We start from the raw sequence: 26,424 nt of genomic DNA, 5'->3' as shown, positions 1-26,424 counted from the left end.
AAATCAATTGGAGAGAGGTTCCATAGCAGAGAATCTGGCTTCCCGTCACCCACCACTGGAACAGTCCATTCTCAGATATTTAGGCCCCGGCACCCAGGCAGAGGAGAGAGGTCCCGTAACAGACAATCTGGCTTCATGTCAGCAGAGAATTAGTCTGCATGTCATAGCAGAGAATGAGGCTTCACGTCAGCCACCACTGCAACAGTCCATTGGCATATATTTAGGCCCAGCACACACACAGGCAGAGGAGAGAGGTCCCGTAACAGACAATCTGGCTTCATGTCAGCAGAGAATCAGTCTGCATGTCATAGCAGAGAATCAGGCTTCACGTCACCCACCACTGCAACAGTCCATTGGCATATATTTAGGCCCAGCACCCAGGCAGAGGAGGGAGGTCCCGTAACAGACAATCTGGCTTCATGTCAGCAGAGAATCAGTCTGCATGTCATAGCAGAGAATGAGGCTTCACGTCACCCACCACTGCAACAGTCCATTGGCATATATTTAGGCCTAGCACACAGGCAGAGCAGAGAGGTCCCGTAACAGAGAATCTGGCTTCATGTCAGCAGAGAATCAGTCTGCATGTCATAGCAGAGAATCAGGCTTCACGTCACCCACCACTGCAACAGTCCATTGGCATATATTTAGGCCCAGCACCCAGGCAGAGGAGGGAGGTCCCGTAACAGACAATCTGGCTTCATGTCAGCAGAGAATTAGTCTGCATGTCATAGCAGAGAATGAGGCTTCACGTCAGCCACCACTGCAACAGTCCATTGGCATATATTTAGGCCCAGCACCCAGGCAGAGGAGGGAGGTCCCGTAACAGAGAATCTGTCTTCATGTCAGCAGAGAATTAGTCTGCATGTCATAGCAGAGAATGAGGCTTCACGTCAGCCACCACTGCAACAGTCCATTGGCATATATTTAGGCCCAGCACCCAGGCAGAGGAGGGAGGTCCCGTAACAGACAATCTGGCTTCATGTCAGCAGAGAATCAGTCTGCATGTCATAGCAGAGAATGAGGCTTCACGTCACCCACCACTGCAACAGTCCATTGGCATATATTTAGGCCTAGCACACAGGCAGAGCAGAGAGGTCCCGTAACAGACGATCTGGCTTCATGTCAGCAGAGAATCAGTCTGCATGTCATAGCAGAGAATGAGGCTTCACGTCAGCCACCACTGCAACAGTCCATTGGCATATATTTAGGCCTAGCACACAGGCAGAGGAGAGAGGTCCCGTAACAGACAATCTGGCTTCATGTCAGCAGAGAATCAGTCTGCATGTCATAGCAGAGAATGAGGCTTCACGTCACCCACCACTGCAACAGTCCATTGGCATATATTTAGGCCCAGCACCCAGGCAGAGGAGGGAGGTCCCGTAACAGAGAATCTGTCTTCATGTCAGCAGAGAATTAGTCTGCATGTCATAGCAGAGAATGAGGCTTCACGTCAGCCACCACTGCAACAGTCCATTGGCATATATTTAGGCCCAGCACCCAGGCAGAGGAGGGAGGTCCCGTAACAGAGAATCTGTCTTCATGTCAGCAGAGAATTAGTCTGCATGTCATAGCAGAGAATGAGGCTTCACGTCAGCCACCACTGCAACAGTCCATTGGCATATATTTAGGCCCAGCACCCAGGCAGAGGAGGGAGGTCCCGTAAAAGACAATCTGGCTTCATGTCAGCAGAGAATCAGTCTGCATGTCATAGCAGAGAATGAGGCTTCACGTCAGCCACCACTGCAACAGTCCATTGGCATATATTTAGGCCCAGCACACACACAGGCAGAGGAGAGAGGTCCCGTAACAGAGGATCTGGCTTCATGTCAGCAGAGAATCAGTCTGCATGTCATAGCAGAGAATCAGGCTTCATGTCAGCCACCACTGCAACAGTCCATTGGCATATATTTAGGCCTAGCACACAGGCAGAGGAGAGGTTCATTCAACTTTGGGTAGCATCGCAATATAATGGTAAAATGAAAATAAAAATAGGATTGAATGAGGAAGTGCCCTGGAGTCCAATAATATATGGTTATGGGGAGGTAGTTAATGTCTAATCTGGACAAGGGACGGACAGGTCCTGTGGGATCCATGCCTGGTTCATTTTTATGAACGTCAGCTTGTCCACATTGGCTGTAGACAGGCGGCTGCGTTTGTCTGTAATGACGCCCCCTGCCGTGCTGAATACACGTTCAGACAAAACGCTGGCCTGCCGGGCAGGCCAGCACCTCCAAGGCATAAAAGGCTAGCTCTGGCCACGTGGACAATTTAGAGACCCAGAAGTTGAATGGGGCCGAACCATCAGTCAGTACGTGGAGGGGTGTGCACACGTACTGTTCCACCATGTTAGTGAAATGTTGCCTCCTGCTAACACGTTGCGTATCAGGTGGTGGTGCAGTTAGCTGTGGCGTGTTGACAAAAGTTTTCCACATCTCTGCCATGCTAACCCTGCCCTCAGAGGAGCTGGCCGTGACACAGCTGCCTTGGCGACCTCTTGCTCCTCCTCTGCCTTGGCCTTGGGCTTCCACTTGTTCCCCTGTGACATTTGGGAATGCTCTCAGTAGCGCGTCTACCAACGTGCGCTTGTACTCGCGCATCTTCCTATCACGCTCCAGTGCAGGAAGTAAGGTGGGCACATTGTCTTTGTAGCGTGGATCCAGCAGGGTGGCAACCCAGTAGTCCGCACAGGTTAAAATGTGGGCAACTCTGCTGTCGTTGCGCAGGCACTGCAGCATGTAGTCGCTCATGTGTGCCAGGCTGCCCAGGGATAAGGACAAGCTGTCCTCTGTGGGAGGCGTATCGTCATCGTCCTGCCTTTCCCCCCAGCCACGCACCAGTGATGGACCCGAGCTGCGTTGGGTGCCACCCCGCTGTGACCATGCTTCATCCTCATCCTCCTCCACCTCCTCCTCATCCTCGTCCTCCTCGTCCTCCAGTAGTGGGCCCTGGCTGGCCACATTTGTACCTGGCCTCTGCTGTTGCCAAAAACCTCCCTCTGAGTCACTTCGAAGAGACTGGCCTGAAAGTGCTAAAAATGACCCCTCTTCCTCCTCCTCCTCCTCCTCCTCCTGGGCCACCTCCTCTTCCATCATCGCCCTAAGTGTTTTCTCAAGGAGACATAGAAGTGGTATTGTAACGCTGATAACGGCTGTCATCGCCACTGGCCATGTTGGTGGAGTACTCGAAACAGCGCAACAGGGCACACAGGTCTCGCATGGAGGCCCAGTCATTGGTGGTGAAGTGGTGCTGTTCTGTAGTGCGACTGACCCGTGCGTGCTGCAGCTGAAACTCCACTATGGCCTGCTGCTGCTCGCACAGTCTGTCCAGCATGTGCAAGGTGGAGTTCCACCTGGTGGGCACGTCGCATATGAGGCGGTGAGCGGGAAGGCCGAAGTTACGCTGTAGCGCAGACAGGCGAGCAGCAGCAGGATGTGAACGCCGGAAGCGCGAACAGACGGCCCGCACTTTATGCAGCAGCTCTGACATGTCGGGGTAGTTGTGAATGAACTTCTGCACCACCAAATTCAGCACATGCGCCAAGCAAGGGATGTGCGTCAAATTGGCTAGTCCCAGAGCTGCAACGAGATTTCGCCCATTATCACACACCACCAGGCCGGGCTTGAGGCTCACCGGCAGCAACCACTCGTCGGTCTGTTGTTCTATACCCCGCCACAACTCCTGTGCGGTGTGGGGCCTGTCCCCCAAACATATGAGTTTCAGAATGGCCTGCTGACGTTTACCCCGGGCTGTGCTGAAGTTGGTGGTGAAGGTGTGTGGCTGACTGGATGAGCAGGTGGAAGAAGAGGAGGAGGAAGCCGAGAAGGAGGAGGTGGCAACAGGAGGCAAAGAATGTTGCCCTGCGATCCTTGGCGGCGGAAGGACGTGCGCCAAACAGCTCTCCGCCTGGGGCCCAGCTGCCACTACATTTACCCAGTGTGCAGTTAGGGAGATATAGCGTCCCTGGCCGTGCTTACTGGTCCACGTATCTGTGGTTAGGTGGACCTTGCCACAGATGGCGTTGCGCAGTGCACACTTGATTTTATCGGATACTTGGTTGTGCAGGGAAGGCACGGCTCTCTTGGAGAAGTAGTGCCGGCTGGGAACAACATACTGTGGGACAGCAAGCGACATGAGCTGTTTGAAGCTGTCTGTGTCCACCAGCCTGAAATGACAGCATTTCATAGGCCAGTAGTTTAGAAATGCTGGCATTCAGGGCCAGGGATCGAGGGTGGCTAGGTGGGAATTTACGCTTTCTCTCAAATGTTTGTGAGATGGAGAGCTGAACGCTGGCGTGTGACATGGTTGAGACGCTTGGTGACGGAGGTGGTGGTGGTGGTGTTGGTGGTACATCCCCTGTTTGCTGGGCGGCAGGTGCCAACGTTCCTCCAGAGGCGGAGGAAGAGGCCGAGGCGGCAGCAGCAGAATAGGCCGAGGCGGCAGCAGCAGAAGAGGTAGCAGGGGGAGCCTGAGTGACTTCCTTGGTTTTAAGGTGTTTACTCCACTGCAGTTCATGCTTTGCATGCAGGTGCCTGGTCATGCAGGTTGTGCTCAGGTTCAGAACGTTAATGCCTCGCTTCAGGCTCTGATGGCACAGCGTGCAAACCACTCGGGTCTTGTCGTCAGCACATTGTTTGAAGAAGTGCCATGCCAGGGAACTCCTTGAAGCTGCCTTTGGGGTGCTCGGTCCCAGATGGCGGCGGTCAGTAGCAGGCGGAGTCTCTTGGCGGCGGGTGTTCTGCTTTTGCCCACTGCTCCCTCTTTTGCTACGCTGTTGGCTCGGTCTCACCACTGCCTCTTCCTCCGAACTGTGAAAGTCAGTGGCACGACCTTCATTCCATGTGGGGTCTAGGACCTCATCGTCCCCTAGGACCTCATCGTCCCCGTCTTCCACCCAGTCTTGATCCCTGACCTCCTGTTCAGTCTGCACACTGCAGAAAGACGCAGCAGTTGGCACCTGTGTTTCGTCATCATCAGAGACATGCTGAGGTGGTATTCCCATGTCCTCATCATCAGGAAACATAAGTGGTTGTGCGTCAGTGCATTCTATGTCTTTCACCGCTGGGGAAGGGCTAGGTGGATGCCCTTGGGAAACCCTGCCAGCGGAGTCTTCAAACAGCATAAGAGACTGCTGCATAACTTGAGGCTGAGACAGTTTCCCTGGTATGCATGGGGGTGATGTGACAGACTGATGGGGTTGGTTTTCAGGCGCCATCTGTGCGCTTTCTGCAGAAGACTGGGTGGGAGATAATGTGAACGTGCTGGATCCACTGTCGGCCACCCAATTGACTAATGCCTGTACCTGCTCAGGCCTTACCATCCTTAGAACGGCATTGGGCCCCACCATATATCGCTGTAAATTCTGGCGGCTACTGGGACCTGAGGTAGTTGGTACACTAGGACGTGTGGATGTGGCAGAACGGCCACGTCCTCTCCCAGCACCAGAGGGTCCACTAACACCACCACGACCATGTCCACGTCCGCGTCCCTTACTAGATGTTTTTCTCATTGTTATGGTTCACCACAACAACAAATATATTATTTGGCCCAATGTATTGTATTCAAATTCAGCGGGATATAAATTTGAGGCCTAGTATTTAGGCGCTGGGTGACCGGTATGGATTTAGTGACAGAATTAGACTTGGAAATGCACAGAAGCGTGTGTGTGAAGTTATTCTGAATGACCCTATGTGCACCTTCAATATTATATACCCTTTTAGGGATAGATTTCAAATAGCTCTGATATAGCAGAAACCACTAAATTATGAAATTGCTAAATTGGGAATTGTACTTCAACCCAGAACAAAAAATGTGCTTTGACGGACACTAAATATCTTGCCCAGCAACAACAGTACAGCGGTAACGAGAGATTTAGAGGGATTAAATTTGAGGCCTAGTATTTAGGCGCTGGGTCACCGGTATGGATTTAGTGACAGAATTAGACTTGGAAATGCACAGTAAGCGTGTGTGTGAAGTTATTCTGAATGACCCTATGTGCACCTTCAATATTATATACCCTTTTAGGGATAGATTTCAAATAGCTCTGATATAGCAGAAACCACTAAATTATGAAATTGCTAAATTGGGAATTGTACTTCAACCCAGAACAAAAAATGTGCTTTGACGGACACTAAATAATCTTGCCCAGCAACAACAGTACAGCGGTGGTAACGAGAGATTTAGAGGGATTTAAATTTGAGGCCTAGTATTTAGGCGCTGGGTGACAGGTATGGGTTTAGTGACAGAATTAGACTTGGAAATACACAGTAGCGGGTGTGTGTGAAGTTATTCTGAATGACCCAATGTGCACCTTCAATATTATATACCCTTTTTGGGATAGATTTCAAATAGCTCTGATATAGCAGGAACCACTAAATTATGAAATTGCTAAATTGGGAATTGTATTTCAACCCAGAACAAGAAATGTGCTTGAACGGACACTAAATAACTCGCCCAGCTACAGCACTAGGGACAGATTTAGCTGGATATAAATTTGAGGCCTAGTATTTAGGCGCTGGGTGACCGGTATGGATTTAGTGACAGAATTAGACTGGGATATGGCCAAAAAATAAACAGACTATTGCTGGTTAAATGCACTTGGTGTGACAGCTTCACCCTGATGTAGGCTTTAGCCAAAAAACAACCACACCATTGAGGGTTAAATGCACTTGGTGACAGGCGCAGCTTGCCCCTGATTTTGTATATGGCCAAAAAATGAACAGACTATTGCTGGTTAAATGCACTTGGTGTGACAGCTTCACCCTGATGTAGGCTTTAGCCAAAAAACAACCACACCATTGAGGGTTAAATGCACTTGGTGACAGGCGCAGCTTGCCCCTGATTTTGTATATGGCCAAAAAATAAACAGACTATTGCTGGTTAAATGCACTTGGTGTGACAGCTTCACCCTGATGTAGGCTTTAGCCAAAAAACAACCACACCATTGAGGGTTAAATGCACTTGGTGACAGGCGCAGCTTGCCCCTGATTTTGTATATGGCCAAAAAATGAACAGACTATTGCTGGTTAAATGCACTTGGTGTGACAGCTTCACCCTGATGTAGGCTTTAGCCAAAAAACAACCACACCATTGAGGGTTAAATGCACTTGGTCGCAGCTTGTGCTGGCGCACCACAAGACACAAAATGGCCGCCGATCACCCCAGAAAAATGAGACTGACAAACGGTCTGTGCAGCCTAAAAACAGTGAGCAATTGAGGATCAGCAGCTCAATGATCCACAGCTGCAGATCGATCAGTTAATCAAGTCCTTTGGAGGAGTTAATCTGCCTAATCTCGCCCTACTGTCGCAGCCGCAACCTCTCCCTACGCTAATCAGAGCAGAGTGACGGGCGGCGCTATGTGACTCCAGCTTAAATAGAGGCTGGGTCACATGGTGCTCTGGCCAATCACAGCCATGCCAATAGTAGGCATGGCTGTGATGGCCTCTTGGGGCAAGTAGTATGACGCTTGTTGATTGGCTGCTTTGCAGCCTTTCAAAAAGCGCCAAGAAAGCGTCACAAAAGCGCGAAGAAAGCGACGAACACCGAACCCGAACCCGGACTTTTACGAAAATGTCCGGGTTCGGGTCCGTGTCACGGACACCCCAAAATTCGGTACGAACCCGAACTATACAGTTCGAGTTCGCTCATCCCTAGTCACGGCAGCTCCGCCAACGATTCTTGACCTCTTGAACTGGTAATAGAAAGGCAAGAAAGGAACATGTATCAATTTCTAAAGTGATAGGTAAACTAAGGTATAACAAGGCCTATATACTAGGGAGGACAACATAGATCAAACATGTATACATTGTTTACTTACTTGAATTCTTGCGACTTTGGCTTTTGGTCGTTTCCCATATGGCTGCAAACAGATCCTGGGTAACCTCCACCCAGGCAGCGTCCTTCTTATATCTGTCCTGGTATTCTGAAGACCGAAGATCCCAGAGGCAGGGCCTATCCTGCACCAGGACAATAAGCTTTTCAACATCCATGGCACGTGGAGTTTTTGGCATGTGTTGACGAGATTTTGCTCCGCGAGGGCTTGAAAAAGCAGCAGACAACTTCTCCCTCATGTGCTGCCACAAACCACACGCAGACAGACACAGAGAAAAAAAACGCCTACTTCCTGTATTATATATCCCAGGAGTGTTGCTAAGTAACTTCCGTGAAAAAACGGAACGCAACGCATGGTATCCGGATGTATTGCATTTTTCACGCAGCCCCATTCACTTCTATGGGCCCTGCGTCGCGTGAAAATCGCACAATATAGAGCATGCTGCGATTTTCACTCAACGCACAAGTGATGCGTGAAAATCAATGCTCATGTGTACAGCCCCATAGAAATGAATGGGTCAGGATTCAGTGCGGGTGCAATACGTTCACCGCACGCATCGCACCCGCACGGAAAACTCACCCGTGTGAAAGTGTCTTTTAAGGCCCACTGGGTCAATGCTTTGCATGGCAGGGGTGACACAGCACCACAGCAATGCTCCTGTTGACACCTCCTTGTTTGTATATTTCTGGTTTCCACACCAGGAGCTTTCCCATATCTTGCCTTAGAATTGGTGAGCCTGGGCAAGAGAAGCCACACCTATCATTTGCTAATTTGCATTCAGAAAAAAAAATCCTAATAGATGTCTCCACACAAACTACAACTGGGCAAGGTGGTCAGCGATAATGGCAGGAATATCATGGCTGCCCTGCATTTTGGAGAAAGAGCACATGCTGATGTATGACAAAATCACAGCAGGGAGCATGTGTTACTTTCGACTCAGCTTGCCAACTTATCAGGAAGGCATTTGGCATACTCAGATTTGTGAGTATGGACAACAGTAGCATCAACATCATCCCCCGGATATTTACATTATCCACAAGGGATTGCAGAAGAGGAACAGCTTCCACATCTTGCTGGTCCTTCTTCTGCTGTTGGAGACCTGCATGGACGAAGTCCAAAGGAGGAAGAAGTGGAAGTGAAGGATGATGAGCTACCACTGCAGATGTTTGAAAAGCCATAAAAGTTGCTGGTGCTGGACAATGAGGCTCAGGGCTCGTTCACACGAATGTCCCATGTTTTGCGGTCCGCAAACTGCAGCTCTGCAAAACACAGATGCCGCCACAGTGTGCCTTCCGCAATTTGCGGCTCGGAACGGATGGCCCATTATAGACATGCCTATTATAGTCCACAAAACGGACAAGAACAGGACATGATCTAAAATTTTTGTGGGGCAAAATGAATGGCGCAATGGATGCAGACAGCACACGGAGTGCTGTCTGCATCTTTTGCGGGCTTATTAAAGTGAATGCGTCTGCACCCGACCTGCAAAAAATGCGGCTCCGATGCGGAATCAAACCATGGTCATGTGAATGAGCCATTATGATGACACTGGCCATGATGACTTATCATTGCACTAGATGGCAGAGCCAGAAAGAACTGGGTCCTCCTGCGCGTTGTCAAGCATCGCAAGCTGACAGTGATATCGTTAGCATGAAGCAAACTAATGATTACAGGATAGCCATGCTTTTAGTCCCTTGCTATCAAAATGCTGAAATGTTTTACTGATGCTGAAAGGGGAGTAAAATTGTTGAATTATATTATCAGGATTCACTGTGCACACAGCTTGCCGTAGATGTTGGCAAGCAGATGACTGCCACCCCAGTGTCTGACCAGTAGGCTCCTCTCCACCTACTTCTAAATACCCCACCTTCCACCATCTCTGCTACCACAAGTAACAGAATCTGCAGCAGCAGCCAATTCAGTTTGAAGAAAATGAGGGAGAAGCGTTTTCATGTGCCAAGCCAGGCTAACAGACATCAGTAACAGTGATGGTCAGTTCGCAGTGTTCGCCAGCGAACACATGCGGGCTGCCATCTTGACTCACCCATCCGGCAATGCACAGGTAAGCCTTTACCTGTGCCGGGAGCCGGTCTGAAATCAAATACGGTCACCGGGAGAAGGCAGTTCCCAGCACAGCCGCCGGGGGCCTTCATCGGGCTGTTCTCAGAATTGCCTGCACCCGGTGACCGCATATGATTTCAGACTGGCTCCCGGCACAGGTATGGGCTTACCTGTGCACTCCCGGACGGGTGAGTCAAGATGGCAGCCCTCATGTGTTCGCTGGCGAACACTTCAAACTGACCATCATCAGTAAACCGATATGTACTGCAAGAACTACCAAGCTCAGTCCTGCCTAGACTGTGCCCTTTCTGCAGCACATACCCTGTTGTCTTCCCCCTGGACTTCTGGCCAGACAACTGGCCAAAACTTGCCCAGTTTGCTCTCAATGGACTATTAATGGGGGAGTGGGTGGAGGAAAAATAAATAAATAAAGAGAGAATGACAAGAGGGAAAATTTAAGTCCTAGGAAACCTCAGAGTGTTACATACCAATTTTAAGGCCTGTTAGTTCACTTTTTATTTGGATAGAATCGATATGGACCCAAATATTTTTTTGTTACTTATAAGTTAGGCTTCTTGCACATGAACGTATTTTCTTTCTGTGTCTGTTCCGGTTTTTTTGCGGACCATATGCGGAACCATTCACTTTGCATTCCTTTTCCGTATGTCCTTTTTTCCGTTCCGCTAAAAAATAGAACATGTCCTATTATTGTCCGCATTACGGAGAAGGATAGTACAATTCTATGAAGGGCCAGCTGTTCCGTTCCGCAAAATAAGGAATGCACACGGATGTCATCTTTTTTTTTTGCTGACCGCAAAATACATACGGTCGTGTCGAAAAGGCCTTCGAATCAGACCTGAAAAAAATGTCAATACATTTGCTCATCTCTGCTCTTTATATAAACGGGTGGGTAAGAAGCTCATTAAGTCTTTAGCACTACCGAGTGTCATGGAAAAGGCAGTATAATATATTATCCAGGATGCAAATTTGGACGACTCTAGTTCTAAATTGTTAAAATGATTATTTTTTTTATTTTTTTTCAGGATAACTCTTATCTTTTCTGTAAACAGGAGATTAATGTGACTGTGGTAAGTCAGTTTTGCCTCTTAGGATTTAATATTAGCCAATATTTAAGAATTTCCCTGTTCTGTCTTCTCCTGGTGGTTTACTGTGGGACAATATGTGGGAACCTCCTGATCATCATCCTGGTGTCCATCAGCAAGAACCTCCAGTCTCCAATGTACTTCTTCATCTCACAACTGTCCATCGGTGACATCTTATTAACAACTGATATTGTCCCCAACCTGCTCCATATCCTACTGAATAATGGGGGAATCATTCCTTTTATTGACTGTATCACTCAATTCTATATTTTTGGTTCTATAGAAACATTAGAATGTTTCCTCCTCACAGTGATGTCTTATGACAGATATATGGCCATCTGTAATCCCCTTCATTATACTTCTATCATGACAGCTCAATTTTGTGTGAAAATGGGCATTATTTGTTGGTTCTATGGATTTTCCATTAATGCAATTTACACTATAACAACAGCAAATCTAACCTTCTGTGGCCCAAATATCATCAACCATCTATTCTGTGATATTCTTCCATTACTAGAACTTTCCTGCTCTGACACCTCCATTGTTCATTTAGAGATGTATTTCATAGGCTTTCCAAATGTCTTCATTCCAACAACAATTATTGTATTGTCTTACACTTGTATTGTTTTAGCAGTCTTAAGGATCCCATCCAGTACTGGTAGACGGAAAGCCTTCTCCACCTGTAGCTCCCACCTCATTGTGGTCTCCATATTCTACTGGACTCTTTTTAGTGTTTATGTTGTCCCAACAAAAGGTCTGACGCTCTCTATGAGCAAAATCTTATCACTGCTATATACAGTGTTTACACCTTTCATCAACCCTATTATATACAGTCTGAGGAATAATGAAATTAGAAAAGCTGTGAAGGAAACACTTCATAGGCTTATGGGCTGGTAAAATAAATTATCTTATATACAGTACATCACTAAGGTTATGTCTAGATATATCTAGATAAAAAAGAAGGAGGGAGAGCGCTTAATATGATATTCTGGCTTTCTAGGAAATATACAGTATTTGTAGAGATGAGCAAATTTCTAAAAAATTCGATTCAGCCGGTTCGCCAAATTTTCTGAAAAGATTCGATCAGAATTTATTTGTGGCGAATCACATTAAAAAAAAGTCTATTTTCTGGCTTCAGAAAGCCTCTATAGTGGCGTAGAACACTGTGCCTTGCAGTAACCACGCATAGGGAGTCTGCTGTGGTAGTGAAACAATACTGTGAGTCCGTATGACATGCAGATGACAGGTGTCGCTCTACGAATCACTGCACACTTCACTTATTTGGGCAGTCACGGGGCCAAAACTGACCAAATAACTCAAGTATGAACTCAGCCTTACAGGTCGATGTTAGCGCCAAGAAGAAGCACACTCCTTTTACACCGTTGTCAGCTGATTCCACATAGATGTCTACAGAACTTGTTCTATTAAACGATTATACAAGTAGAGCCCCCCCTGACAGAGCGGAGAGGGTGTCAGCAGTAAGTTTGTGTTGACGTCAGTGATTATTTTGCCCTTCCTCTGATCCGTCAGAACAATAACCCCCAAAAACAGGTCTTGTCTGTTGAGCATTCGCCTTCACTCGTTCAGTAAGTATTTGGTCAGTAACCCATCAGTATTGCTAAAGCCAAATAAAGGGGAGTGGAGTGGATCCAAAACAGAGATGACACGAGAATGGAATATTTTAACGTCTTCTGTGTTTTGTACCCACTCCTGCTTTTCACTACCAAATCATAAGCCAATTCTGATGGGACCATACAGGCCTTACAGCTGCTACATAGATAGGATCCATTTTGCGTCTCATTTTTCCTTCCTTCTGACAGATCAGAAGAAGGGTCAAATAAATGATGATGTCAAACAGGCCAAAAAGGCAAAATAATGGCCCAGTCATGGAGTGGGGAGAGGGGGAGAACAGCATGAGAAGTCCAGAGAGTGGCCCACTGACATAGTGGTGAGGTGGAAGCAGCATCAGAAGGCCAAACAGTGGCCCAGTGACATAGTGTTGAAGTGGCAGCAGCAGCATAAGGTCACAGACTGGCAAGGTGACATAGTGTGGAGGTTGAAGCAGTAGCAGCATGAGAAGGCCACAGAGTGGCACAATAATATAGTGTAGACATGCCAGAAGCAACATGAGGAGACCACAGAGTGGCATAATGACATAGTGTGGAGGTGACAGCAGAAGCAGCATGAGGAGGCCATAGAGTGGCCTAGAGACACAGTTGTGAGTTTGCAGCAGCATGAGGAGGCCACAGAGTGGCAAGGTGACATAGTGTGGAGGTGCCAGTAGCATCAGCATGAGGAGTCCACAGAGTGGCACAAGGACAGAGTGTCGAGGTGGCAGCTGCATCAGGAGGCCACAGACTGGCAAGGTGACATAGTGTGGAGGTGGCAGCAGCAACATGAGGAGACCACAGAGTGGCCCAGAGACAGAGTTGTGAGTTGGCAGCAGCATGAGGAGACCACAGAGTGGCAAGGTGACATAGCGTGGAGGTGGCAGCAGCAGCATGAGGAGACCACAGTGTGGCTGCTCATCAGCGACTCTAGACTCAAGCTGCTGCTCATGGAACTGGTACTGCTCCTACCCAACCACCCCAACACAGAAGCCATGTCAGTGGAACGAGAGCACAGAGGGCTCCTCCGGTCAGACCTGCGAGAGGATGGACGATGGCGCAGATAGGCACTGATTACATAGGATGTCTCTATAGTAGTTTAGTTTGTCCTCCCTCTCAGCGGGTGTAAAAAAGGCCCCCATTTTGGACCGGTATAGAGGGTCCAACAAGGTGGAGAGCCAGAAGTCATCGGTCTGCCAAATGGTGACAATTCGACTGTCACTACCCAAGCAAGTGAGCATGTAGCAGGTGTCACATGCCAAGGGGTTTCCTGGGCGGACCTCCGGGAAGTCATACGAGTAGGGAAAGGCAAACAGGCCAAGGACCATGGAGCACATAACCAATACAAAGGAAACAAGGCATGTGACAATGACTATAACTGAAGACCTCAATGTACTGAACAGATCAGTGGGTGAGAACCCACTGTGCCACTGACTAGCAATACTCTGGAGTGGCGCAACTAAGCAGCTACCTGGTCTTCACTAGAGCCTCCGATGGTGAGGATAGGCCTGAGCCACGAAAGTTGCCAGGGGCGACTCCAGAGCATAAACCAAGTCAGTGGCAGCAGGAACAGGCGGCAAGGAGATACCAGAGCAAGGCATGGCATAGTACAGAGCAAGGACAAGGCATAGCATGGTACCGGACAAGGACAAGACATAGCATGGTACAGGACAAGGACAAGACATAGCATAGGAAGGGCAGTCCCCCTCCGGGGAACACAGGAAACCTCTCTTGAAGGTGTACATGGACGTCACAATGACAGAAGCAAACATTAATAGAACACCAGGAGCAGTAAGGACTGCCAGACAGACAATGACAGGAACATGGCACAGAAACATGGAAAGGCATAGCAAGGCAACAGAATACAAAACAGGAACAAGGCATGGCATGGAACAGGGCATGGATGAGGCATAGCAAGGTACAAGACATGGTTCAAGACAGAAGACAACAATACAGAACCAGGTGGTACATACCGATAACCCCTTGGGTCAGTAGCAAAAGGCAAAACCTGGCAAAGAAAACATAGATAGACATGGCAGAGCAAAAGGGTTAAATACCCACAAGGCATAGCAAGGACAGACTGACCAAAGACATATCAGGGTACAGGACAGCCTAAATTAACAGAACTGACCCCAATACGGCACACAGAAACAGGACAGCATGAACTAACAGCACTGACCACAAGCACACAGACTGACCCCAACACTCCACGCTCAAAGGCAGAAATAGCAGCCTAACGAGCGCACCTGAAAGGACACTTCGAGGAACAGACCAGGGGAGGTGAACCCCATCAGAACCAAACAGGGAGGTACCAAATCCGGTCAGGGGTAACCAGGAACCACAGCATACCAAGCTGCAATACAGGACGTTGCACCTTGTAACCAGCAGGCACGGAAATACTGTAGCCAGTACACTAGAGCGCCACCAACCTGACATACCCACATGGAGATGATACGTCCAAAGGGGGTACACAAACACATGGGCTTGAACACACTAGATACCGCAGCCAGCAAGCAGCCAAAAGCAACCAGCCTGCACGGAACCCCACAGCTAGTACGCAAAAGGCGTGCAGCCAGCCTGCATGGCAATCCATGTCACGGTGAACCGCACCGTGACAGCAGGCCATTTGCACAAATGACTTGGAGAGACTCCCTGCCTCAATTTCCACTGCATACTGCCACAGTGAGCCTGGGTCATCTGCCTCATCTTCCTCATCTCCCTCTTGATCCTCCAACTGCTCCTCCTCCTCTCTTGTCAGTTGTGTAGAAAAACACCCCAATTCGCTACATATTGATTGTGCTCCAATGTCCTCCTCCTCCTCCAGTTCAGCCACCCCAGGGCTCATGTGGCTCATGCCTCCAGTCCCCTGATAGATTTAACAGCATCTGTTCCAAGACATGAAACAGTGGAATAACATTGTTTATCTCGTAGTCCTGGCGACTGACAAATAACTTGGCATCCACAAAGGGCCTGAGCAAACAGCAGGGTGTCACGCATGAGCTGCCACTGGCTGACATCGAAGTTATACAGTGGAGTACTCCTGTCCCTTGGATCATCAAGAAATCGTTTATGACCTTTCTCTGTTAGTATAGTCGGTCCAACATATGGAGGGTGGAATTCCAACGTGTGGAAACGTTACATATCAGCCTATGCTGGGGGATACCGTTCTGCCGCTGCAGCTCAAGGAGGGTGTGTTTTGTGGTGTACGAGTGGCTGAAGTGCATGCAGAATTTCCTGGCCATTTTTAGGATGTGTTGCAGATGGGTGGAAGACTTCAGGAACCGCTTGAGAACCAGATTGAACATGTGCGCCATGCAGGGTGCATGGCTCAGCTCTCCTTGATGCTGCGCCAACACCATTTTCTTCCCGTTGTTTTCACCATGGTTACGATTTTCAGTTGTCGTGGAGATAGGGAATTTCATGGAATAAAGAATGTGACTTTTAAAAATACCTTTATTTATAGTAGGAACGGTATAGGTATGTATATACCATTAAATTGTGCACTACAATTACCGAAATTGTGTGACTCCGTTCGCCCAGGCAAATGAGTTGTAGAACAGTGTGACACCGCTGTGCCCTGCACATGTGGTATGCTGGAGGAGCACTGTGAATTGTCTCTGCAGTGAAGGCTGAGGACACGATGGTGGATAAGGAGGCAGAGGCGGACATTGTCGCAGGACCAACAGCATGAGAACGTGGAGGCAGAAGAGTCGTCATCTGGCCAAGTTGCTGGTGTGGCTGTGCAGGAACCACATTCACCCAGTGGGCCGTAAAGGACATGTATTGTATAGTAACAGCTCCATACATCAGTGCTGCCGTGCACTTTGGCAGACACCGACAGGCTCAAGGACTGGCCCACCTTCTGTCCTCTATATTTCTGCAGGGCTGGTACTGCATTTTTTCCAAAGAAATGATGGCTTGGGACTCTCCACCTCGACTCGGCACAAACCATCAGTTCTCTGAAAGGTGCAGAGTCCACCACTTGGAAAGGGAGGGACTACAGTACCAGCAACTTGGCCAGGAGCACATTCAGCTTCTGAGCCATAGGATGACCACACGCATACTGCTGTCTCTTGGCAATCGCTTCAGCGATCGACTGCTGATGAAATGAGTAGCGAGTATTGTTAAGCAAGCATGCTCGGCCGAACAGTGAGGGCAGGTAAGTACTGCCCTCACTGTAATGCCAGTAGCCATGTTGGCTACTGGAATTACAGTGATTGGCTGGTCAGAACATGTCATCGAGTGCTATATAGCACCCGATGATGCATGTTCGGCTCATTTGTATTTAGGGAGAGCTGCGCTTAAAAAGGGACAGAGATTGTAGGGAGTGTGATCGCAATCTATTTAGTTGAAAAACGTTTCAAAGACCCAAAAGTCCTTTTAACCACTTCAGCCCCCTTAGCTTAAACACCCTTAATGACCAGACTACTTTTTACACTTCTGCACTACACTACATTCACAGTTTATTGCTCGGTCATGCAACTTACCACCCAAATGAATTTTACCTCCTTTTCTTATCACTAATAGAGCTTTCATTTGGTGGTATTTCATTGCTGCTGACATTTTTACTTTTTTTGTTATTAATCGAAATTTACCGAAATTTCTGCAAAAAAATGACATTTTTCACTTTCAGTTGTATTTATTTATTTTTTTAAATGACATCTATATATAAAATTTTCTCAAAATTTATTGTTCTACATGTCTTCGATTAAAAAAATGTTTGGGTAAAAAAAAATGGTTTGGGTAAAAGTTATAGCGTTTACAAACTATGGTACAAAAATGAGAATTTCTGCTTTTTGAAGCAGCTCTGACTTTCTGAGCACCTGTCATGTTTCCTGAGGTTCTACAATGCCCAGACAGTAGAAAAACCCCACAAATTACCCCATTTCAGAAATTAGACACCCTAAGGTATTTGTTGATGGGCATAGTGAGTTCATGGAAGTTTTTATTTTTTGTCACAAGTTAGCGGAAAATTATGATTTTATTATTTTTTATTTTTTTTCCTTACAAAGTCTCATATTCCACTAACTTGTGACAAAAAATTAAAACTTCCATGAACTCACTATGCCCATCACAAAATACCTTGGGGTGTCTTCTTTCCAAAATGGGGTTACTTGTGGGGTAGTTATACTGCCCTGGAATTTTAGGGGCCCTAATGTGTGAGAGGTAGTTTAAAATTAAAATGTGTAAAAAATGCCCTGTGAAATCCTAAGGGTGCTCTTTGGAATGTGGGCCCCTTTGCCTACCTAGGCTACAAAAAAGTTTCACACATGTGGTATCGCCATACTCAGGAGAAGTTAGGCAATGTGTTTTGGGGTGTCATTTTACATATACCCCTGCTGGGTGAGATAAATATCTCGGTCAAATGCCAACTTTTTTTTTAACACATTTTGATTTCAAACTACTTCTCAGTCTTCATATCATAGCAGAGATTCAGGCTTCATGTCAGCAGAGAATTAGTCTTCATATCATAGCAGAGAATCAGGCTTCACGTCACCCACCACTGTAACAGTCCATTGTAATAAATTTAGGCCCCGGCACCCAGGCAGAGGAGAGAGGTCCCATAACAGAGAATCTGGCTTCATGTCAGCAGAGAATCAGTCTTCATGTCATAGCAGAGAATGAGGCTTCACGTCAGCCACCACTGTAACAGTCCATTGTCATAAATTTAGGCCCAGCACCCAGGCAGAGGAGAGAGGTCCCGTAACAGACAATCTGGCTTCATGTCAGCAGATAAGTAAAGTTGCCCAACCGGCGAGAGTCAATGAATAACGCTCGCCAGCTACCACAGTACTGAAATATATAGAAAGAGGAGGTAGCGTAATCTAAGACTTAACGTTTAATAGATATACAATTTAAAAAAACGGACATAACACAAAATATCAAAAAAGTGTGCACACCACAAACGTGTCACAAACACCAATGTACATAATCACAATAGGAGGCCACGTTAATATGGTAAGACCTATGTGAAGAAGGTAACACAGTACTCCAAATCAGGTATACGTATCACGACAAAATAAATATATAAACGGGAACAGTCTTACCAGTGGGTGACGGTCATCTGGGTATGATGGCGAAGTACCAGAAGACAGTGTTACCTATAGAACAGGGTCCCAGATAAGGCGGACTGACCCTAAAGAACCCTGCCAGACCTATAGAGCCCTATGACCTGGTCAGGGGACGCACGTCAGGGAACTAAACAGGAGTGTAGAATTCCCTAGACAACCCTAACTAAGGGTACACAGTGACAAATTCACTGTGGTGCGTAAGATCCCTATGTGTTTCGTCTAAAGGTTAAAACCCCAGACTCATCAGGGGATCAGGGGCTAGCATGGGAAGGAGTATGTCCTTCTTGACTGGTGTCACAAACAAACAGTCCCCATGCTGCTGAATACAGTCTATCAGCAAAGAAATAGGATACAGGGTGCTGTTTTGTTGCTGCCTAATTTGGCGACATCTTCAGCTTCTATATATATATACTTGTGCTCCACCATCTACATCTCCAGTCTCTTTATTTCAATGGCTTGTCGCCGCCTATTAGTGTTACCTGCCTCTTTAAGCCTCCTCCTATGCCCGAGGGATGCGCACACTCCTGTTGGAGTAACCGCCCCTTTTTTTGTGACGCGCCGCTTAGCCACACCTAACAAGGCATCACCGGTACGTCAGCGTTATCTGCGCCCCCACAAACGCCCTCCTTGCCTAGGCTGGTGACACAATCATTATGTCAGCATTTTCCACGCCCCGGGGGGGCGATGCCCGCGCGCGCCAGGACGCACATTTAAATCGTGGACGGCAATACAAGCCGGTTGCCGCCACACGCGTACAGGGAAGAGCCATACGCTACCCCTTACCTACAGTTACCAGGACAGAGGGGCCCCCATTATTAGGGAATAGGGCCTGTACCTCATCAGCGCCAGCTGTTCAGTAGCCCTGACTAAGTCCCCCCCCCTGTATCCTATTTCTTTGCTGATAGACTGTATTCAGCAGCATGGGGACTGTTTGTTTGTTACACCAGTCAAGAAGGACATACTCCTTCCCATGCTAGCCCCTGATCCCCTGATGAGTCTGGGGCTTTAACCTTTAGACAAAACGCGTAGGAACCTTACGCACCACAGTGAATTTGTCACTGTGTACCCTTAGTTAGGATTGTCTAGGGAATTCTACACTCCTGTTTAGTTCCCTGACGTGCGTCCCCTGACCAGGTCATAGGGCTCTATAGGCCTGGCAGGGTTCTTTAGGGTCAGTCCGCCTTATCTGGGACCCTGTTCTATAGGTAACACTGTCTTCTGGTACTTCGCCATCATACCCAGATGACCGTCACCCACTGGTAAGACTGTTCCCGTTTATATATTTATTTTGTCGTGGAACGTATACCTGATTTGGAGTACTGTGTTACCTTCTTCACATAGGTTTTACCATATTAACGTGGCCTCCTATTGTGATTATGTACATTAGTGTTTGTGACACGTTTGTGGTGTGCACAATTTTTTTATATTTTGTGTTATGCCTGTTTTTTTAAATTGTATATCTATTAAACGTTAAGTCTTAGATTACGCTACCTCCTCTTTCTTCATGTCAGCAGAGAATCAGTCTTCATGTCATAGCATAGAATCAGGCTTCACGTCACACACCACTGTAACAGTCCATTGTCATAAATTTAGGCCCCGGCACCCAGGCAGAGGGGAGAGGTCCCGTAACAGAGAATCTGGCTTCATGTCAGCAGAGAATCAGTCTGCATGTCATAGCAGAGAATCAGGCTTCACGTCAGCCACCACTGTAGCAGTCCATTGTCATATATTTAGGCCCAGGCAGAGGAGAGAGGTCCCGTAACAGAGAATCTGGCTTGATGTCAGCAGAGAATCAGTCTTCATGTCATAGCATAGAATCAGGCTTCACGTCACCCACCACTGTAACAGTCCATTGTCATAAATTTAGGCCCCGGCACCCAGGCAGAGGAGAGAGGTCCCGTAACAGAGAATCAGTCTTCATGTCATAGCATAGAATCAGGCTTCACGTCAGCCACCACTGTAACAGTCCATTGTCATATATTTAGGCCCAGGCAGAGGAGAGAGGTCCCGTAACAGAAAATCTGGCTTCATATCAGCAGAGAATCAGTCTTCATATCATAGCAGAGAATCAGGCTTCACGTCACCCAACATTGGAACAGTCCATTGGCATATATTTAGGCCCCGGCACCCAGACAGAGGAGAGGTTCATTCAACTTTGGGTTGCCCCGCAATATAATGGTAAAATGAAAATAAAAATAGGATTGAATGAGGAAGTGCCCTGGAGTACAATAATATATGGTTAAGGGGAGGCAGTTAATGTCTAATCTGCACAAGGGATGGACAGGTCCTGTGGGATCCATGCCTGGTTCATTTTTATGAACGTCAGCTTGTCCACATTGGCTGTAGACAGGCGGCTGCGTTTGTCTGTAATGACGCCCCCTGCCGTGCTGAATACACGTTCAGACAAAACGCTGGCCGCCGGGCAGGCCAGCACCTCCAAGGCATAAAAGGCTAGCTCTGGCCACGTGGATCATTTAGAGACCCAGAAGTTGAATGGGGCCGAACCATCAGTCAGTACGTGGAGGGGTGTGCACACGTACTGTTCCACCATGTTAGTGAAATGTTGCCTCCTGCTAACACGTTGCGTATCAGTTGGTGGTGCAGTTAGCTGTGGCGTGTTGCCAAAACTTTTCCACATATCTGCCATGCTAACCCTGCCCTCAGAGGAGCTGGCCGTGACACAGCTGCCTTGGCGACCTCTTGCTCCTCCTCTGCCTTGGCCTTGGGCTTCCACTTGTTCCCCTGTGACATTTGGGAATGCTCTCAGTAGCGCGTCTACCAATGTGCGCTTGTACTCGCACATCTTCCTATCACGCTCCAGTGCAGGAAGTAAGGTGGGCACATTGTCTTTGTAGCGTGGATCCAGCAGGGTGGCAACCCAGTAGTCCGCACACGTTAAAATTTGGGCAACTCTGCTGTCATTGCGCAGGCACTGCAGCATGTAGTCGCTCATGTGTGCCAGGCTGCCCAGAGGTAAGGACAAGCTGTCCTCTGTGGGAGGCGTATCGTCATCGTCCTGCGTTTCCCCCCAGCCACGCACCAGTGATGGGCCCGAGCTGCGTTGGGTGCCACCCCGCTGTGACCATGCTTCATCCTCATCCTTCTCCACCTCCTCCTCATCCTCGTCCTCCTCGTCCTCCAGTAGTGGGCCCTGTCTGGCCACATTTGTACCTGGCCTCTGCTGTTGCAAAAAACCTCCCTCTGAGTCACTTCGAAGAGACTGCCCTGAAAGTGCTAAAAATGACCCCTCTTCCTCCTCCTGGGCCACCTCCTCTTCCATCATCGCCCTAAGTGTTTTCTCAAGGAGACATAGAAGTGGTATTGTAACGCTGATAACGGCGTCATCGCCACTGGCCATGTTGGTGGAGTACTCGAAACAGCGCAACAGGGCACACAGGTCTCGCATGGAGGCCCAGTCATTGGTGGTGAAGTGGTGCTGTTCCGCAGTGCGACTGACCCGTGCGCGCTGCAGCTGAAACTCCACTATGGCCTGCTGCTGCTCGCACAGTCTGTCCAGCATGTGCAAGGTGGAGTTCCACCTGGTGGGCACGTCGCATATGAGGCGGTGAGTTCGAAGGCCGAAGTTACGCTGTAGCACAGATAGGCGAGCAGCAGCAGGATGTGAACGGCAGAAGCGCGAACAGACGGCCCGCACTTTATGCAGCAGCTCTGAAATGTCGGGGTAGTTGTGAATGAACTTCTGCACCACCAAATTCAGCACATGCGCCAAGCAAGGGATGTGCGTCGAACCGGCTAGTCCCAGAGCTGCAACGAGATTTCGCCCATTATCGCACACTACCAGGCCGGGCTTGAGGCTCACCGGCAGCAACCACTCGTCGGTCTGTTGTTCTATACCCCGCCACAACTCCTGTGCGGTGTGGGGCCTGTCCCCCAAACATATGAGTTTCAGAATGGCCTGCTGACGTTTACCCCGGGCTGTGCTGAAGTTGGTGGTGAAGGTGTGTGGCTGACTGGATGAGCAGATGGAAGAAGAGGAGGAGGAAGCCGATTAGGAGGAGGGGGCAACAGAAGGCAAAGAATGTTGCCCTGCGATCCTTGGCGGCGGAAGGACGTGCACCAAACAGCTCTCCGCCTGGGGCCCAGCTGCCACTACATTTACCCAGTGTGCAGTTAGGGAGATATAGCGTCCCTGGCCGTGCTTACTGGTCCACGTATCTGTGGTTAGGTGGACCTTGCTACAGATGGCGTTGCGCAGTGCACACTTGATTTTATCGGATACTTGGTTGTGCAGGGAAGGCACGGCTCTCTTGGAGAAGTAGTGCCGGCTGGGAACAACATACTGTGGGACAGCAAGCGACATAAGCTGTTTGACGCTGTCTGTGTCCACCAGCCTGAATGACAGCATTTCATAGACCAGTAGTTTAGAAATGCTGGCATTCAGGGCCAGGGATCGAGGGCGGCTAGGTGGGAATTTACACTTTCTCTCAAATGTTTGTGAGATGGAGAGCTGAACGCTGCCGTGTGACAAGGTTGAGATGCTTGGTGACGGAGGTGGTGGTGTTGGTGGTACATCCCCTGTTTGCTGGGCAGCAGGTGCCAACGTTCCTCCAGAGGTGGAGAAAGAGGCCGAGGCGGCAGCAGCAGAAGAGGCCGAGGCGGCAGCAGCAGAAGAGGTAGCAGGGGGAGCCTGAGTGACTTCCTTGTTTTTAAGGTGTTTACTCCACTGCAGTTCATGCTTTGCATGCAGGTGCCTGGTCATGCAGGTTGTGCTAAGGTTCAGAACGTTAATGCCTCACTTCAGGCTCTGATGGCACAGCGTGCAAACCACTCGGGTCTTGTCGTCAGCACATTGTTTGAAGAAGTGCCATGCCAGGGAACTCCTTGAAGCTGCCTTTGGGGTGCTCGGTCCCAGATGGCGGCGGTCAGTAGCAGGCGGAGTCTCTTGGCGGCGGGTGTTCTGCTTTTGCCCACTGCTCCCTCTTTTGCTACGCTGTTGGCTCGGTCTCACCACTGCCTCTTCCTCTGAACTGTGAAAGTCAGTGGCACGACCTTCATTCCATGTGGGGTCTAGGACCTCATCGTCCCCTGCATCGTCTTCCACCCAGTCTTGATCCTTGACCTCCTGTTCAGTCTGCACACTGCAGAAAGACGCAGCAGTTGGCACCTGTGTTTCGTCATCATCAGAGACATGCTGAGGTGGTATTCCCATGTCCTCATCATCAGGAAACATAAGTGGTTGTGCGTCAGTGCATTCTATGTCTTCCACTGCTGGGGAAGGGCTAGGTGGATGCCCTTGGGAAACCCTGCCAGCGGAGTCTTCAAACAGCATAAGAGACTGCTGCATAACTTGAGGCTGAGACAGTTTCCCTGATATGCATGGAGGTGATGTGACAGACTGATGGGGTTGGTTTCCAGGCGCCATCTGTGCGCTTTCTGCAGAAGACTGGGTGGGCGATAATGTGAACGTGCTGGATCCACTGTCGGCCACCCAATTGACTAATGCCTGTACCTGCTCAGGCCTTACCATCCTTAGAACGGCATTGGGCCACACCAAATATCGCTGTAAATTCTGGCGGCTACTGGGACCTGAGGTAGTTGGTACACTAGGACGTGTGGCTGTGGAAGAACGGCCACGTCCTCTCCCAGCACCAGAGGGTCCACTAACACCACCACGACCATGTCTGCGTCCTTTACTAGATGTTTTCCTCATTGTTATCGTTCACCACAACAACAAAAATATTATTTGGCCCAATGTATTGAATTCAAATTCAGGCCTTTTTTTACAGACACCTAACACTATCTGGCTATCTATTTAGGTACCGTATTACACTAATACAGGCACAGCAGTAACCACAGATTTAGCTGACTATGAATTTGAGGCCTATTATTTAGGCGCTGGGTGACAGGTATACGTTTACGGACAGAATTAGACTGGGATATGCACAGTAGCGTGTGTGTCAAGTTATTGAGAATGACCCTATCAGCACCTTGATTCTAATATACCCGTTTATGGATAAATTTAAAGTAGGCCTGATACAGCAGAAACCACTAATTTAGAGAATTGCTAAATTGGGAATTGTATTTCAACCCAGAACAAAAACTGTGCTTTGACGGACACTAAATAACTTGCCCAGTCACAGCAAAACCCACAAATTTGGCTGACTACAAATTTGAGGCCTATTATTTAGGCGCTGGGTGACAGGTATACGTTTACAGTCAGAATTAGACAGGGATATGGCAAAAAAATAACTACACTATTGATGGGTAAATGCACTTGGTGTGACAGCTTGACCCTGATGTAGGATATAGCCAAAAAACAACCACACTATTGAGGGTTAAATGCACTTGGTGACAGGCTCAGCTTGCCCCTGATGTAGTATATGGCCAAAAAATAAACACACTATTGATGGTTAAATGAACTTGGTGTGACAGCTTGACCGATGTAGGATATAGCCAAAAAACAACCACACTATTGAGGGTTAAATGCACTTGGTGACAGCTTGCCCCTGATGTAGTATATGTCCAAAAAATAACCACACTATTGATGGTTAAATGCACTTGGTGTGACAGCTTGACCCTGATGTAGGATATAGCCAAAAAACAACCACACTATTGATGGTTAAATGCACTTGGTGTGACAGCTTGCCCCTGATGTAGTATATGGCCAAAAAACAACAACACTATTGAGGGTTAAATGCACTTGGTGTGACAGCTTGCCCCTGATGTAGGATATAGCCAAAAAATAACCACACTATTGAGGGTTAAATGTACTTGGTGGCAGCTTGTGCTGGCGCACCACAAGACACAAAATGGCCGCTGATCACCCCAGAAAAAAGTGAATGAAAAACGCTCTGGGCAGCCTAAAAACATTGAGCAATTGAATAGCAGCAGTTCAATGATCCACAGCTGCAGATCGATCAATGAATGAAGTCTTTTGGAGGAGTTAATCACTGCCTAATCTCGCCCTAACGTCGCAGCTGCAACCTCTCCCTATACTGATCAGAGCAGAGTGACGGGCGGCGCTACGGGACTCCAGCTTAAATAGAGGCTGGGTCACATGCTGCACTGGCCAATCACAGCCATGCCAATAGTAGGCATGGCTGTGATGGCCTCTTGGGGCAAGTAGTGTGACGCTTGTTGATGGGCTGCTTTGCAGCTTTTAAAAAAGTGCCAAGAAAGCGACGAACACCGAACCCGAACCCAGACTTTTACGAAAATGTTCGGGTTCAGGTCCGTGTCACGGACACCCCAAAATTTGGTACGAACCCGAACTATACAGTTCGGGTTCGCTCATTCCTACATTTGGCGCATCATAAAGAGGAAGGTGCAACAAAGAAGGCCCAAGACGATTGAACAGTTTGAGGCCTGTATTAGACAAGAATGGGAGAGCATTCCTATTTCTAAACTTGAGAAACTGGTCTCCTCGGTCCCCAGACGTCTGTTGAGTGTTGTAAGAAGAAGGGGAGATGCCACACAGTGGTGAAAATGGCCTTGTCCCAACTTTTTGGGGATTTGTTGACACCATGAAATTCTGATTCAACATATTTTTCCCTTAAAATTGTACATTTTCTCAGTTTAAACTTTTGTTCCGTGATTTATGTTCTATTCTGAATAAAATATTAGAAGTTGGCACCTCCACATCATTGCATTCAGTTTTTATTCACAATTTGTATAGTGTCCCAACTTTTTTGAAATCCGGTTTGTAGAAAGTTGTGGGCTCTGAGGCCTTCCGCAATCTGATGTTGGCGGCCGTCCCGCGGTACTCTGTTCCCAGCGCCACTATTTTTCAAG

At 48.2% G+C, this 26,424-nt stretch overlaps 1 protein-coding gene across 1 annotated transcript; it reads left to right on the top strand.

The window, feature by feature from the left end:
• The first annotated feature begins 8,672 nt into the window (after positions 1-8,672).
• Positions 8,673-11,891, top strand: LOC122925466 (olfactory receptor 6N1-like). The gene is made up of 3 exons (XM_044276823.1): positions 8,673-8,811; positions 8,871-8,965; positions 10,935-11,891. Exons 1-3 carry the CDS (start codon positions 8,673-8,675, stop codon positions 11,889-11,891), a joined length of 1,191 nt encoding a protein of 396 aa, XP_044132758.1.
• The last annotated feature ends 14,533 nt before the right edge of the window (positions 11,892-26,424 follow it).

Source organism: Bufo gargarizans, chromosome 2 (assembly GCF_014858855.1).
Source record: "Bufo gargarizans isolate SCDJY-AF-19 chromosome 2, ASM1485885v1, whole genome shotgun sequence".
Classification (NCBI taxonomy): Eukaryota; Metazoa; Chordata; class Amphibia; order Anura; family Bufonidae; genus Bufo; species Bufo gargarizans.
The sequence above is the reverse complement of the archived record's forward strand: the minus strand, read 5'-3'. Positions and strand labels throughout refer to the sequence as shown.